Genomic DNA, 14,479 nt, shown 5'->3' with positions numbered 1-14,479 from the left:
CTACAGGCGGTGATCCCAAAGCACAGAGATAAGAAATATTATTCTTTGCTACCACGACCGGAAATCTGGTGGTTATTTAGGTCTTCGAAAAAAGTTAAACAAAGTTCGGCGAGCTGTTACTGGTCTGGTCTAAAGAAAGATGTTAGACAGTATTTAGCAGGTTGCGAGACTTGTGCTCATCGAAAACGAACCCCTATGTGTAAAAGAGCCCAGATGCAATTAATTTCTTTAGGTTTGCCCATGGAACGCATAGCTGTAAATATAACGGGACATCTTTCTGAAAAAGGGAATGAATACATGTACATTCACGTGCTTTCATATTACTTTTCGAAGTTGACAGAGGCATTTCTTTTGCGGAATATGGCTGCCAAGACAATAACTTGAGTCATACTGGAAGAGGTTATTAGTTGGTTCCGTATACTGTCTGTAAATCATTCAAACCAAAGGCGATAATCTGAAAGCCGTTTGCTCACCGAAGTCTGCAGACTGCTTGATATCCACAAGATCAGAAATACTCTTTTCATTCCCAATCAGATGGAATGGTGGAGAGATTCAAAATCACTCTAGAAATAATGCTCAGCAGTTATGTAAGCGCACACCATCGAGATTGGGATACGTACAATCCCTACGTAATGAAGGAATACCGTTCTGTTCAGCATGAGACGACCGGCTTCTCTCCAAACATAATGATGCTGGGAGGAGAAGTGTTTACCCCTCTCTGGACATCATGTATCAAATCCCACTGGTATGAAGAGGACACCTGGGTATAATTGGGCATGGGATCTGGAAGAGAAAATATAAGATGCTCACGATCTAGCAAGGAAATATATCAAAGGTATCATTCAGCCGATAAAGCGATATCATGACAGTCATTTGTCATGGGAAAGATTAAAAGCGGGAAATAATGTATCTGTGTTCTTGCCTCAAAGAAAAATTGGTTTGTCTCACAAGCTTTCGGCTCACTGGCGGGGATCATTCAAGATTTTAGACAAAGTGAGTCTAGTCATGTACAGTGTGAGCTGTGGGAGAAACGGACGTCCACAGATTGTACGTTGTGACCGTATGCGGCTTTGCCGTACACACCTACTAATTGAAGAATCGAGTCCGTCACACATCGCAGATGATGCCAAGGCGCATGAGGTTGCACAGGACGTCAGAATGGTGGACTTGCCAGAACCATGTAACAAAACGATGGTGGACGAAATTGACGGCGATGAAATGAATTGTCAATTTTAAGAGCACTTCGCTGTGCAACCTCGCTGAGAAAGACGTGTTCCATATTGGATGGATGATTATCTTCTCATTTAAATGCTTGGAATGTCTTTTAAATAAGTTGTTTTATGATGTGTCGGAGCAATGTAATCAATGCATCGTGTTAAAACGTTCCGATTGATTGATGATTTGTTGGTTGATTTATTCCCATTATTAAAAGTTGTTTCATTTTGTGTTTGTTTTTAAATGTGAGACTCATTTCTCGGAGGCGTTGGTAATATCACGATTTTTCCTGCATCATAAGTCAAGTTTTGTTTCTTCATAGTCATCCCCGTGTTGAGAATGGGATGGTCCAGTTGTCAGTAGACTTGTCTGGTAACGTGATAGGCCACGTAGTATCAATGTATAAAAAAGCCGACAGGGCGCTGATTCGTTGATTCTGCAGTGTTCGGTCTTCCGGAAAAGAAGACAATAGCGAAATGGTAAATCAAGATGATAATCGTGAGGTAATTATTGTAATAAATAGGCTAGAAGGCCATGCATGACTCTAGCAATATTAAAGACGATAAACGGGATCGTTGTTTTTATCTTCTTTGCATAGGAAAGCGCCAGGTCTAGAAAAAGATTACCCACATCCCTTTACACGTCACAATACATACATAAAAACAAAATGACTACAAGGAACAACACCATCGTGTCACATTTTAGAGATACATTCACCTCCATTATGTAAATGCAATAAATATTCTCGATTCTGTGTATATAGGCGCGATATGCTCTCGGCTGTGTAATATTTACAACGTTGGCAAATAGAACATTTATGGCTTTATTTTGTCTGCAAGCATAGCCCCACCCCCACCTCCCAAAAATATAATAAAAATCGTAATTATCCAATCTTTGCAGAGTCAAAAGGACTAAGTGGGAACATAAATTAAGTGGAAACCATACGGTGCAATTTCTTACAATCTACCTATAAATGACACAAGTACTGTGTACAACAGTGCTATATATAGAACACGTTATTTCTTGATAAAGAGTCCATGTAACACCCTGTGGTTATGTAAGTCATGGATATGTAGTACCAGCAGAGTCAATGGGTTGTGCCCAGGACGCCACAATGATCATTGAGTGTTTTCACTGCTCTTCCAAAATCGACGATTCCTGCAAATCCTGTCATCAATGTGGTAACCCACCACAATCGAATTTATGCTCAAAATGTAAAGCCCTGTGCAGTCAGGATTTTAAATTTTGCTCACAGTGTGGGACTCCTGTCTCTTGCACAACTGGACCAAGCAGACAAGGTACGTTAATAATAAGAAGAATATATTCAGTGCAGGCAAACACGGTTTAAACGTTTGACTCAGTCTGTAAATATTTACACATGAATGTCAAGTCTTAACACTTCTCTGGAATGTGCATCAAATAGCAGTTACCACAGACTACATTATTGGTGCTTACAACTTACCTGTAAAACTTACACGTAATATATGTATAGTAATACTAGTTGTATATGTATAGGTAAGTAAAATAAGCAACGACACAAACACTTTTCAATAAAACTAATGCCCAGGGTATCAACTTTTAATCTTCCGGGTTGGGTGGGGTGGGAAATTTTCTTAGGTGCCCGAGTTGGTGATCTGAATCGAAATATTTTTCCACTAAATTTTGGATATAAATTTAGAACAAATATCCCATACCCTTTCCAACATTAACTTATCTGGAAATATTGACTTTTCAGAAAAAAATAAAAGATTCTAACCAAAATTCCATAAATGTATACATCAGTTTAATCGGTTACTGTACATGTGAGATATTGAAGTATTGCACATTATATAGGAATGAGCTACCTTAAATATTAGTGGAGAGAGAGAGAGAGAGAGAGAGAGAGAGAGAGAGAGAGAGAGCAACGTTTAGCTAATAAAGGGCTCTCGAAATTTTCCGTACATTTGAAAGCAGATCCCCAGTTGTTTGGAATTGGGAACTTTCCGAGAGAAAAAACTGCCCAGTCGGAATTTTTTTTTTATATACAAAGAACTTGGTTTGGTTTGGTTTAAAAATGATTATATTAGAAGAAAGAAAAGCCCAAAACAACTTGGTTTTGGTAACGAGTTCTTACAGCTGATAAATATCCCCCCATGCAAAATAAACATAAAATAATGTCAAAAATATGGGTAGCATACGTACACATATCTATTAAGAAACTACATAAAGCGCAGAAAGTGAAGATTTTTTTGTATAAACGACTTGAAGTCATTTCACATAGCACACGTTTATGGTACAGTTTTCAGGATCAATGTCATTTGTCACGGTTGGACTCTAGCCCAGAACAAGTAATGAAAATGAAATATTTGATATTTTGGATGGTGTGTTGTGTACCTTTCGGTACCAGTCGGCAAAGTTAAGGTCACAGCTATCCGAATGTTATACACATGTAATGTCTTCCTGGTAACTCTACAGCCACTAAAAGTAGCTTGGTAATGTCTTCCTGGTAACTCTATAGCCATTAAAAGTAGCTTGGTAATGTCTTCCTGGTAACTCTATAGCCATTAAAATTAGCTTGGTAATGTCTTCCTGGTAACTCTGTAGCCATTAAAAGTAGCTTGGTAATGTCTTCCTGGTAACTCTATAGCCACTAAAAGTAGCTTGGTAATGTCTTCCTGGTAACTCTACAGCCACTAAAAGTAGCTTGGTAATGTCTTCCTGGTAACTCTATAGCCATTAAAAGTAGCTTGGTAATGTCTTCCTGGTAACTCTATAGCCATTAAAAGTAGCTTGGTAATGTCTTCTTGGTAACTCTATAGCCATTAAAAGTAGCTTGGTAATGTCTTCCTGGTAACTCTACAGCCACTAAAAGTAGCTTGGTAATGTCTTCCTGGTAACTATAGCCATTAAAAGTAGCTTGGTAATGTCTTCCTGGTAACTCTATAGCCATTAAAAGTAGCTTGGTAATGTCTTCCTGGTAACTCTATAGCCATTAAAAGTAGCTTGGTAATGTCTTCCTGGTAACTCTATAGCTATTAAAAGTAGCTTGGTAATGTCTTTCTGGTAACTATAGCCATTAAAAGTAACTAGGTAATGTCTTCCTGGTAACTCTATAGCCATTAAAAGTAGCTTGGTAATGTCTTCCTGGTAACTCTATAGCCACTAAAAGTAGCTTGGTAATGTCTTCCTGGTAACTCTATAGCCATTAAAAGTAGCTTGGTAATGTCTTCCTGGTAACTTTACAGCCATTAAAAGTAGCTTGGTAATGTCTTCCTGGTAACTCTATAGCCATTAAAAGTAGCTTGGTAATGTCTTCCTGGTAACTCTATAGCCATTAAAAGTAGCTTGGTAATGTCTTCCTGGTAACTATAGCCGTTAAAAGTAGCTTGATTTGGTTAGGTGTTTTACTGCACAGCACCAGTATTTTAGTTACTGCAGATTAAATTGCCTAGCTAAAGTTCACTCACAGTTTCTGACATGATCTGTTGGCAGCATTTAGCTCAGCGGTTCTCCATTAGAAACAATGTTATCATTGTCTACTTTTACATCTTTCATAACCTCAGCCTTCAAGGTCAAGGTCACATGCCAGGGTACATTTTTTTCTTGCAAAGTCTTGAACTCAAAGAAACCAAAGTTAGAGAGTTTAAAAGACTGTTAATTACGGGACAATTTCGTCGTATGGTGCGTATTATAAATATGAGTCGGTTGGATTTAACTTCTGACAAAAGTGTTGTGTTCACGTTCTGCTTGATATGGAAACCGGATGTAAAGAAAATATCAAAGATGTACACTTTTTTTCCCCTTTTTTCCCACGCATTTCTCATTTATACCGTCAATTCATAAACTCTTCACTAAATTTAAAATTACTTTATTTAGTTTGAGCTGGTATAAAATTGCATGAAAGAAGGTTTTAACTTGTTTTAAAAATTTACCAACAATAAACCCGAGCGACGTGTTATTAACCAATCTAACTCACAAATCAATATGCAACTGTGTTAAGTTCCGTTGTAAAAAAATAACAAAATCACTGGAAACATCAAATACCCGTGTGCGTTTCGAGCTTTGTTTAGCATTGATTGCTGATATGATTGATTTAAGAGGTCGAGAGATCTCTTAGATCTTTTAATCACAGAAAAATATTGGTGTTCTTCCTCTTCTTCTTGGAAACGAGAAATGTTCTCTTGCAATAGTTTTCCTTAATTTTGTGGCAAAACACAGACACACACACACACGTATTGAAGAATTCAAAACCAGGCTGAGTCTTAAGGACTTTTTGTCGTCCTTGTCCAAAGGTTTTCTATACCTGTCTAGTTTTAAAGCGGATATCGTGAAAATACCTGTTTATCGATTTAATCAGTCGCTATCTTGTAGTGAAGATCGGTATGTACCGCAAATCGTTTCTACCCCGATCAAAGTGTTTGTACAAGAAGATAAGAATAAAAGCCCACTGTCTTTACCTTAAATATTGTTTGTATATTTAATTTTCAATGCATAGGGTTACAATAATTTTATAATGTAATGAATTGTATCTCGGGTAGCTTTATTTAGCGGAAATGTCGAACATTCAACGCATTAATCTATAGAACAAGAAGAGAAAATAGTACACGCTCTTTGGCTCGACCGCATTTAGTTTCAGACAAAGTGTTGATTTGATTTCTTTGCTTTGTGTTTGAAATGTTTTATGCAAAACTCAAACTCGAGTTCAAAAACCTTAGATGTGTTTTAAGTGCTGATTAAAATAAAGTTAAATTAGTAGAATGTTCAGGATCTTCTAAACTTCGATTCCTCTATTAGCCTGCTAAACTTCGATTCCTCTATTAGCCTGCTAAACTTCAATTCCTCTATTAGCCTGCTAAACTTCAATTCCTCTATTAGCCTGCTAAACTTCGATTCCTCTATTAGCCTGCTAATTTTCGATTACGATAATTTCATCCACGTATAATATCTGAGCTTGTTGTTTTGAGCGTAATTTCGAGAGTTTCTTTATCAACAAATTAGTCAAACTCAGACTAGTCTTCTTCATTTCTTCGCTGTAGTCTATATCTTATCAGAAAAGAAGCCAGGATATTTTCATTTAGATTTAATGTGGATCATTACAAGGACTCCGAGTTGATGAAATAAAAAAGTGTCACAAGTACATGTAATTTATCAAGCCAATGTTGACATACTTCCTATGCGACAAAGTAATGCGAAAGTTAAATGGTCTATAAATTTTGTACTTGAAAACCGATATACATAATCTATTCCACCTGAGAGATCGGTACACCTTGGCATCCATCCGTCTACGAGAGACGATGGCATAGCTCCAAAGTACGCTTTTGCTTATCCTTCTTTTTAGCTCTCTTTTCAGCTTGCTTTATTCTTCTCTTTTCCTCTGCGTTTTGAACTCCCTGCCTGACAGCTAGACGCCAGCTGGAACGGTTGTTTGCACACCTCTCCCAGTCATTGACATTGATGTTTGCTGTCTTCATATCCTTCTTGCAAACATCTTTGTAGCGCAGATGTGGTCGTCGAGTTGGTCGTGCACCTTCTGCTAACTCCCCATATAACAGGTCCTTGGGAATGCGACCTGGGTCCATTCTCTTGACATGGCCGAGCCAGCGAAGGCGCCTCTCGCTGAGTATGGAGAACATGCTGTTCATGTTGGCGCGTTCTAGAACCTCTGTGTTGGGTACTTTGTCCTGCCACTGGATGTGCAGAATGCGCTGCAGACATCTCAGGTGGAAGCTGTCGAGTTTCCTCTCGTGTCTTGCATAGGTGGTCCATGTTTCGCTGCTGTAGAGAAGTGAGCTGAGCACGCACGCTTGGTAGACACGCAGTTTGGTCTTCTCTGTGAGGTTGAGGTTGTTCCAGACCCTCTGGTTAAGTCTGGCCATCACTGCTGCTGCCTTGGCAATCCTGCCGCCCGCCTCAGAATCAATGGAGAGTGAGCTGGATATGTTTGACCCGAGGCATGTGAAGTTCTCGACAACTTCCAAATTGTACCCATCGATGGAGACAGAGGGAGGGGAGTCTGTGTCCTGTGCCATGACATTTGTTTTCTTCAAACTGATGGTCAGTCCAAATTCCTTACATGCATGGGAGAGGCAGCATACCAGCTGCTGAAGTCCATCTTCCGTGTGTGATGTCAAGGCTGCATCGTCGGCAAAGAGCAATTCACGGATGAGTACCTCTGTGACTTTAGTCTTAGCACGGAGACGGGCGATGTTGAACAGCTTGCCGTCAGCCCTGGTATGGATGTACACTCCCTCGCTGCAGTCCTTGAATGCGTACTGGAGAAGCATGGAGAAGAAGATGGCAAAGAGCGTCGGTGCAAGGACACAGCCTTGTTTGACTCCGCTAACGACTGGGAATGCTTCAGATGTTGCGCCATTGAAGCACACTGTGCTGTGAATGTTCTCGTGGAACGACATAATGACAGCAAGCAGACGTGGGGGGCAGCCGATCTTCTGCAGAAGTCTGAAGAGTCCACTCCGACTAACCATGTCAAACGCCTTCGTCAGGTCTATGAAGGCAACGTAGAGGGGCATCCGCTGCTCGCGACACTTCTCCTGCAGCTGACGTAGTGAGAAGATCATGTCTACAGTTGACCTGCCGGCTGGAAATCCACACTGGGATTCTGGGTAGACGCGGGAGGTTAGGATCTGCAAGCGTGCCAAGGCAACACGGGCGAAGGCCTTTCCGACGATGCTGAGGAGGAAGATGCCCCGATAGTTGTTGCAGTCGCTACGGTCTCCTTTGTTTTTGTACAAAGTGACGATGTTGGCATCACGCATGTCCTGTGGGATGTATCCCTGTTCCCAGCAAAGGCAGAGGAGTGTGTGTAGGGGCTGGAGCAGTGCTGGTTTTCCGCTCTTGAGGACTTCAGGCGGAATGCCGTCGCTTCCAGGAGCCTTCCCACAGGCAAGGCAATCGATGGCTTTTCCGAGCTCTTCCAGGGTGGGCTGTGTGTCTAGCTCCTCCATGACAGGCAGGTCTGGAATGGCGTCCAGGGCAGTTCCAGTGACATTGTTTTGGGTTGCATATAGCTCGAGATAGTGCTCAACCCATCGCTGCAGTTGTTTCCCCTGGTCTGTGATGACTTCGCCCGTCTTGGACTTGAGGGGGGCGGTCTTGTAGCTGGGGGGGGGCCTGTCGCTTGTTTGATACCCTCATACATTCCTCTTGTATCCCCGGTGTCAGCAGCTGTCTGTATACTGTTGCAAAGGTTCAGCCAGTAGGTGTTGGCACAGCGGCGGGCGGTCTTCTGGGTGTTATTCCTTGCAATCCTGAGGGCTTGTAGTGTTCTGGGGCTAGGTGCAGCCTTGTATGCCAGGAGGGCTTTCCTCTTTGCCTCAGTCACGGGCTCCATCTCCTCCCAGTTTGCCTCATACCAGTCGACATTCTTTCGCTCCCTCTTCCCTTAAGCTGTGATGGCTGAATTGTACACAGAGTCACGGATATGGGACCACTTGGAATCAATGGTGTCATCAGGTGTCACTTTGGTGAGGGCTTCCTTCAGTTTGCTGATGAACTGCTGTGTTTTCTCTGGGTTGCTTGCACAGCAGGTGTTGATACGTGCGTGAACCTTCTTCTTGGCGTGGTGCAGCTTCTTGGGTAATATTCGCACCTTGCTGGCCACGAGGGAATGGTCCGTGTCACAATCGGCACTGTGGTAGCTGCGGGTAAGGAGGACACTGGCCAGTTCTGCACGCCTGGTGATGACGAGGTCTAGCTGGTGCCAGTGGCGTGAACGTGGGTGTCTCCACGACACCTGGTGGATCTCCTTGCATTTGAAGAAAGTGTTTGTCACACATAGGCTGTGGGAGCAGCACATCTCCAGCAGTCGCTGACCATTCTCGTTGATCTTGCCCCTTCCGTAAAAGCCGAGACAGGTGGACCAGGCCTCATGGTCAGCTCCCACTCTAGCATTGAAGTCTCCTAGTAAGTAAAGGCTTTCATTGTTGGGGATACTGGATATTGCTTGATCCAGAGCCTCATAAAACTTGTCTTTCTCCTCGTAGGTGGAGTAGAGGGTTGGAGCGTACACACTGAAGATGTTGACCGGGCCTAAGGATGTTGACAGCCGGAGGGCAAGGATTCTCTCAGTACCTGATGATGGAGGTTCAATGAAGGCGATTAGCGTGTTCTTGACGGCAAAGCCTACACCATGCTGCCTAGGTTCATCCAAGGGCTTCCCCTGCCAAAAGAATGTGTAATTGGCTTCCCTGATGGTGCCGCTGTCAGCCAGTCGGGTCTCCTGGAGGCAGTGCAATGTCGATGTTCAGTCGGGAGAGTTCTCTGTCAATGACGGCAGTCTTCCGTGCATCGTCGATCTGCTGTAGGTCAGTGGTCAATCCAGGACACATGGTCCTGATGTTCCAGGTTGCAAAACGAAGAGTTGGAGTCTTTTTATTTCTTCTTTTAGTCTTTCCTGGTGCAGAGTTTTGTGGCCCACTTGTCGAGATGGTTCTCTAAGCTCCACGCACCCAGTGAAGCAGGCAGGCCATGGCGGGCAGCACCTTACTGACTGGGGGCTGCCCAGCTTGAGGCGGGCGGTAGCTGTCCAGTGAGACCTGATGATCTCTCCCACCGTCAGAAGTAACCCCTGGCGCCAAGCTCTACGCCAATCGAGCTTTGACTTAGAACCGGTAAACTGCTACTTCTCGTGTTGTGCCGACGCCGTACGACGACGCTGGAGTGTCCTCTCCAGTGGAGCTATGAAGCCTGGGCAGGGTGGTATGGAGAATCAGCTGTTGCCCATGCAGCAGATCCCCCCTCTCCACGCAGCTGGTGTGCCCAAGGGAACGACGAATGCCGATACAGCTTGGCACCAACGGCGTCGCAGGAGTTGCCGGAATGACGTTGAAGTCAATGTCATACCGCCTTAGGGACTCCATCTCCGGATTTTCTGTCGGGGTTTACTCCCTTAGCCTTTCCCATGAGTGGGTATAGCCACAAGGCAGCAGAGGTTTGGAATCGGAGTTTTCCTTCTCCTAGATGAGCTACCATCCAAGGTTTACGAGTCCCATCTACCCGAAGCAACTGGTTTTAAGGCGCTAGTGGGCCGCCTTCACCCCTTCTCCTGTTAGTAGAAAACATGGTCTGCCGGGCTTCAAATCTAAGCCACTCGCGAAGGCCAGGAGCTGGATTTTAGTTGACAGAGGCAGTAAGAGACGCAGGCCGTATGGGGCATTTTGGAGGATTGGGGCGCTTGTCTCCCACTCCCACCCCGGGCATTGTCAACCTTAGACCACAAGAGAGATCGGTAACATACATGAAAAGGATTCACCTATACTCTTATTCTCATTTGTTTTCTGTCTTCTTCATCCTCCTTGTCCTCCTTTATTTTTTCATCAGCTCTCTCAATTTTTCTCTCGTTTCCTTTACAGTGATAGTCTTCATTTTAGCTCTGTGGATGGTATAAATACCATATTCCATTTTAGCCCTGTTGATGGTATAAATACCATACTCCATTTTAGCCCTGTTGATGGTATAAATACCATGCTCCATTTTAGCCCTGTTGATGGTATAAACACCATACTCCATCTTAGCCCTGTTGATGGTATAAATACCATACTCCATCTTAGCCCATTTGATGGTATAAACACCATACTCCATTTTAGCCATGTTGATGGTATAAATACCATATTCCATTTTAGCCCTGTTGATGGTATAAATACCATACTGCATCTTAGCCCTGTTGATGGTATAAACACCATACTCCATCTTAGCCCTGTTGATGGTATAAACACCATACTCCATCTTAGCCCTGTTGATGGTATAAACACCATACTCCATTTTAGCCCTGTTGATGGTATAAACACCATACTGCATCTTAGCCCTGTTGATGGTATAAATACCATACTCCATCTTAGCCCTGTTGATGGTATAAACACCATACTCCATTTTAGCTCTGTGGATGGTATAAATACCATACTCCATTTTAGCCCTGTTGATGGTATAAATACCATACTCCCTCTTAGCCCATTTGATGGTATAAACACCATACTCAATCTCAGCCCTGTTGATGGTATAAATACCATACTCCATCTTAGCCCTGTTGATGGTATAAACACCATACTCCATTTTAGCCCTGTGGATGGTATAAATACCATACTCCATTTTAGCCCTGTTGATGGTATAAATACCATACTCCATCTTAGCCATGTTGATGGTATAAACACCATACTCCATCTTAGCCCTGTTGATGGTATAAACACCATACTCCATCTTGCCCTGTTGATGGTATAAACACCATACTCCATCTAAGCCCTGTTGATGGTATAAACACCATACTCCATCTTAGCCCTGTTGGTGGTATAAATACCATACTCCATCTTAGCCCTGTTGATAGTATAAACACCATACTCCATCTTAGCCCTGTTGATGGTATAAATAGCATACTCCAACTTCATCATAAAATCCTCCACTATTCCCAGGTCACCTATTGCCTCTTGTAATATTTTCATGACGTCTTTTTGGTTTGAAGCCATCTTCTTTGAGAATTTCGTGTAGAATGGCGCGAATGTCTATGTTGGATTAAAGAGGTTGGCGCTCTTTCGAGCATGTACCTCTGCTTTATGCATACACGGTAGGTTATTTAGTTGCTAAGGAATTGGAGCCACTTCCCCATGGCATTTATGTGCTCGGGGAGCACTTTTTAATTAAAGCCGTTAGGCCTGACACGAACGAATGAATGAATGAATGAATATAATAAATTATAGTCGCTTATGCAAACCAAGTGCTTGTTAATTCCTGATGACCAGGATATTTAATTAGTTGGGGTTGTAGGAATAGAACCACTACGATCCCGTTTTTATGTGATTGTCACACTACTTATTTATAATGTCTGGACGAGGCAAAAGAGGAAAGACATATGCAGGAGGCGCCTGACGTCACAAGCCCGGTTGCTACTAGAAACGCCAAAGCCTATTTGATCAAATTTAGTCCAGTTGTAAGAATGGACTGAAGAATATATTCCAACGTTGTGTAAGCCACTTATGTAATTAACCTAATCTTTTGAGTTTTTAAATTTCTGTTTTTAACATAAATTTTAATAGTTGGAATTTTTGTGTACACTCATGTTAAAAGACAACAAAAAAAACAACTAAATATTATTACAAACAGAAAGCCAATCAGATGGGTGTTTGTCACCCAATTATTTTTTGGTCTCGTATTTTGAATTGAAGTTGTTAATTTTGACGTTGGTCTTGAAAGGATCATGTGGAATTAGGGCCACAAAAAAGGTGGGGTTATCTGAAAGAGTTCTTCAATAGTCAAAGGAAGAACTCATGTTTTAAGGCAATTGTATAAGTCATTGTGTTGTTTCCTTTCCCCTCTTCGATTTGCTGGATTAGGTTGTCTGCTGGTTTGACTTCTTGGAGTTCCGGCTTGATGCGGTGACGTTGTAGTCGAACTCCCATTCTGCGTTGTTTATTCCCACACTACCACACAGTTATTTAAATTTTACATTGTACATTGTGCCACTTTTTTTCGTGTGTCAGCAATTGGTCTGAGGTAATTGCTGTGTAATTATATGTGTGGTGTGTTGATAAGTTATGGTTTTGGTGTATCTTTCTTTCTTTCTTTTTTTTTCCGCCTTGTGCGGAAGGTCCTGATGACTGGGCTTCGGTCGCCTTATAGTTCTTAATGTTTGAGGATTGATTTATAATATTAAGTTGTTGTGATCAGACCTTGGTTATTACATATATTGTTATAATTAGTTTGTTAGCCGCATGCATCAGAGGTGTAGGTGGGGAAATGTATATATGTTATGGAATTAAACTGGAGGATGAGAAAGTGAAAAACTATTTTCTTTTTTTTAAATCCCTTTTAATTCGTATTTATTGTTTGTAATTTATTGAGAATGCAGGCTCCTTTGCTGAATACACAGGTCTCTAGGTACTTATCAAAGGTGCATGTTCTCTTTGGTTAATACCTATCTTCTGGTTAATACCTATTTTATAATCTTATTGTTCCTTATTTATTGAGAATACAGGCTCCTTTGCTGAATAATCAGGTCACTAGGGACTTATCAAAGGTGCCTGTTCTCTTTGGTTAATACCTATTTGATAGCCTGACGGACCGTATTGGGTTTGCTCTTTAGTTAGCAACATCCTGTTTCAACTTGCTGTTTCAACTCCATGGTTCAAAGCTTGTTATATTTATCAATTTGTTATTTTCCGGTTCTTATGCTATTTATAATTTTAATGTCTGAGTTTTGTAGATTCTTTGGTAATATGATATTCCAAGCAACGTTTTTCTGCCATCAGTATAGTTGACGCAAACGACGGACTTTATATCTGTCAAGCACAGACGTGAAGGAAAACATCCCTTACACTCACTTCACATGTTATATACTATCCACACAAACGTACGCGAACTCACACAAACACACACTCTACTATCCACACAGAAGGGAGGGAAAATAAACCCCAAATCTAATATCCACACATGGGAAGAAGAAAAAACAATCCCAAATAACTATCCACACACGGAAGGAGAAGAAAAAAAAGCAATCACAAATATACTATCCACACACGGGAAGAAGAAAAAACAGGCGCAAATATACTATCCACAAACCCCAAATGTACTATCCACATGTGGGAAGGAGAGAGAAAAAAACCTAAATCTACTATCCACACATGGGAAGAAGAAAAAACAATACAAATATACTATCCACAAACCCCAAATATACTATCCACACACGGGAAGGGGGAGACACGGGAAGGGGGAGAAAAGAAAAACACAAAATCTACTTTCCACACAGAAGGGAGGGAAAACACATCCAAGATATGCTATGCAACCACGTGATGGACAAGAAAAAAAACAATTATACTATCAACACATAAGTGAGGGAAAACAAACTCAAAATATAACATCCATACACGGGAAGGAGAAAAAAAAAACAACCAATCATACTTTCTACACAGAAGGGAGGGAAAACAACCACAATATCTACTATCCACACAAACGTACGCTAACACATACAAACACTCACACACACACACACATCAGCAAAGGAGTCAGTGTTTATAATCTCACTGCTTCACATATACACCAATTGGCATTTGAATAGTCTCTTTTCTAGAGATCTGTGTAGCCCTGAGAAGAGCTGTTTTAGGGGGAACTTAAGATGCACCAGCTTAATGGTGACACCTCCCAGGCCAAGCACCACAGACACAACGCCGACTCCAATCGTTGTCCCGATTGATTTTTGTGGTTGGATGCGCAGACTAGGCTTGAGTGGCTTCACTATCCCACTTCTCCTTTTGATGGATAGTGAAGACTTGTTCTTGTCTCT

At 41.9% G+C, this 14,479-nt stretch overlaps 1 protein-coding gene across 1 annotated transcript in view; it reads left to right on the top strand.

Moving 5' to 3' along the window:
- Positions 1–2,239: 2,239 nt before the first annotated feature.
- The window catches only part of LOC149795734 (uncharacterized), a 37,379-nt gene continuing 25,139 nt past the window's right edge, over positions 2,240–14,479 (top strand). The window contains exon 1 of the mRNA XM_089965643.1: positions 2,240–2,513. Coding sequence (XP_089821769.1) covers positions 2,306–2,513 — 208 coding nt within the window. The 5' untranslated portion in view covers positions 2,240–2,305. The remainder of the gene's footprint in view (positions 2,514–14,479) is intronic.

The sequence above is a fragment of the Sinohyriopsis cumingii genome, chromosome 7 (assembly GCF_028554795.1).
Source record: "Sinohyriopsis cumingii isolate HCF-2022 chromosome 7, ASM2855479v2, whole genome shotgun sequence".
Lineage (NCBI taxonomy): Eukaryota > Metazoa > Mollusca > Bivalvia > Unionida > Unionidae > Sinohyriopsis > Sinohyriopsis cumingii.
The sequence above is the reverse complement of the archived record's forward strand: the minus strand, read 5'-3'. Positions and strand labels throughout refer to the sequence as shown.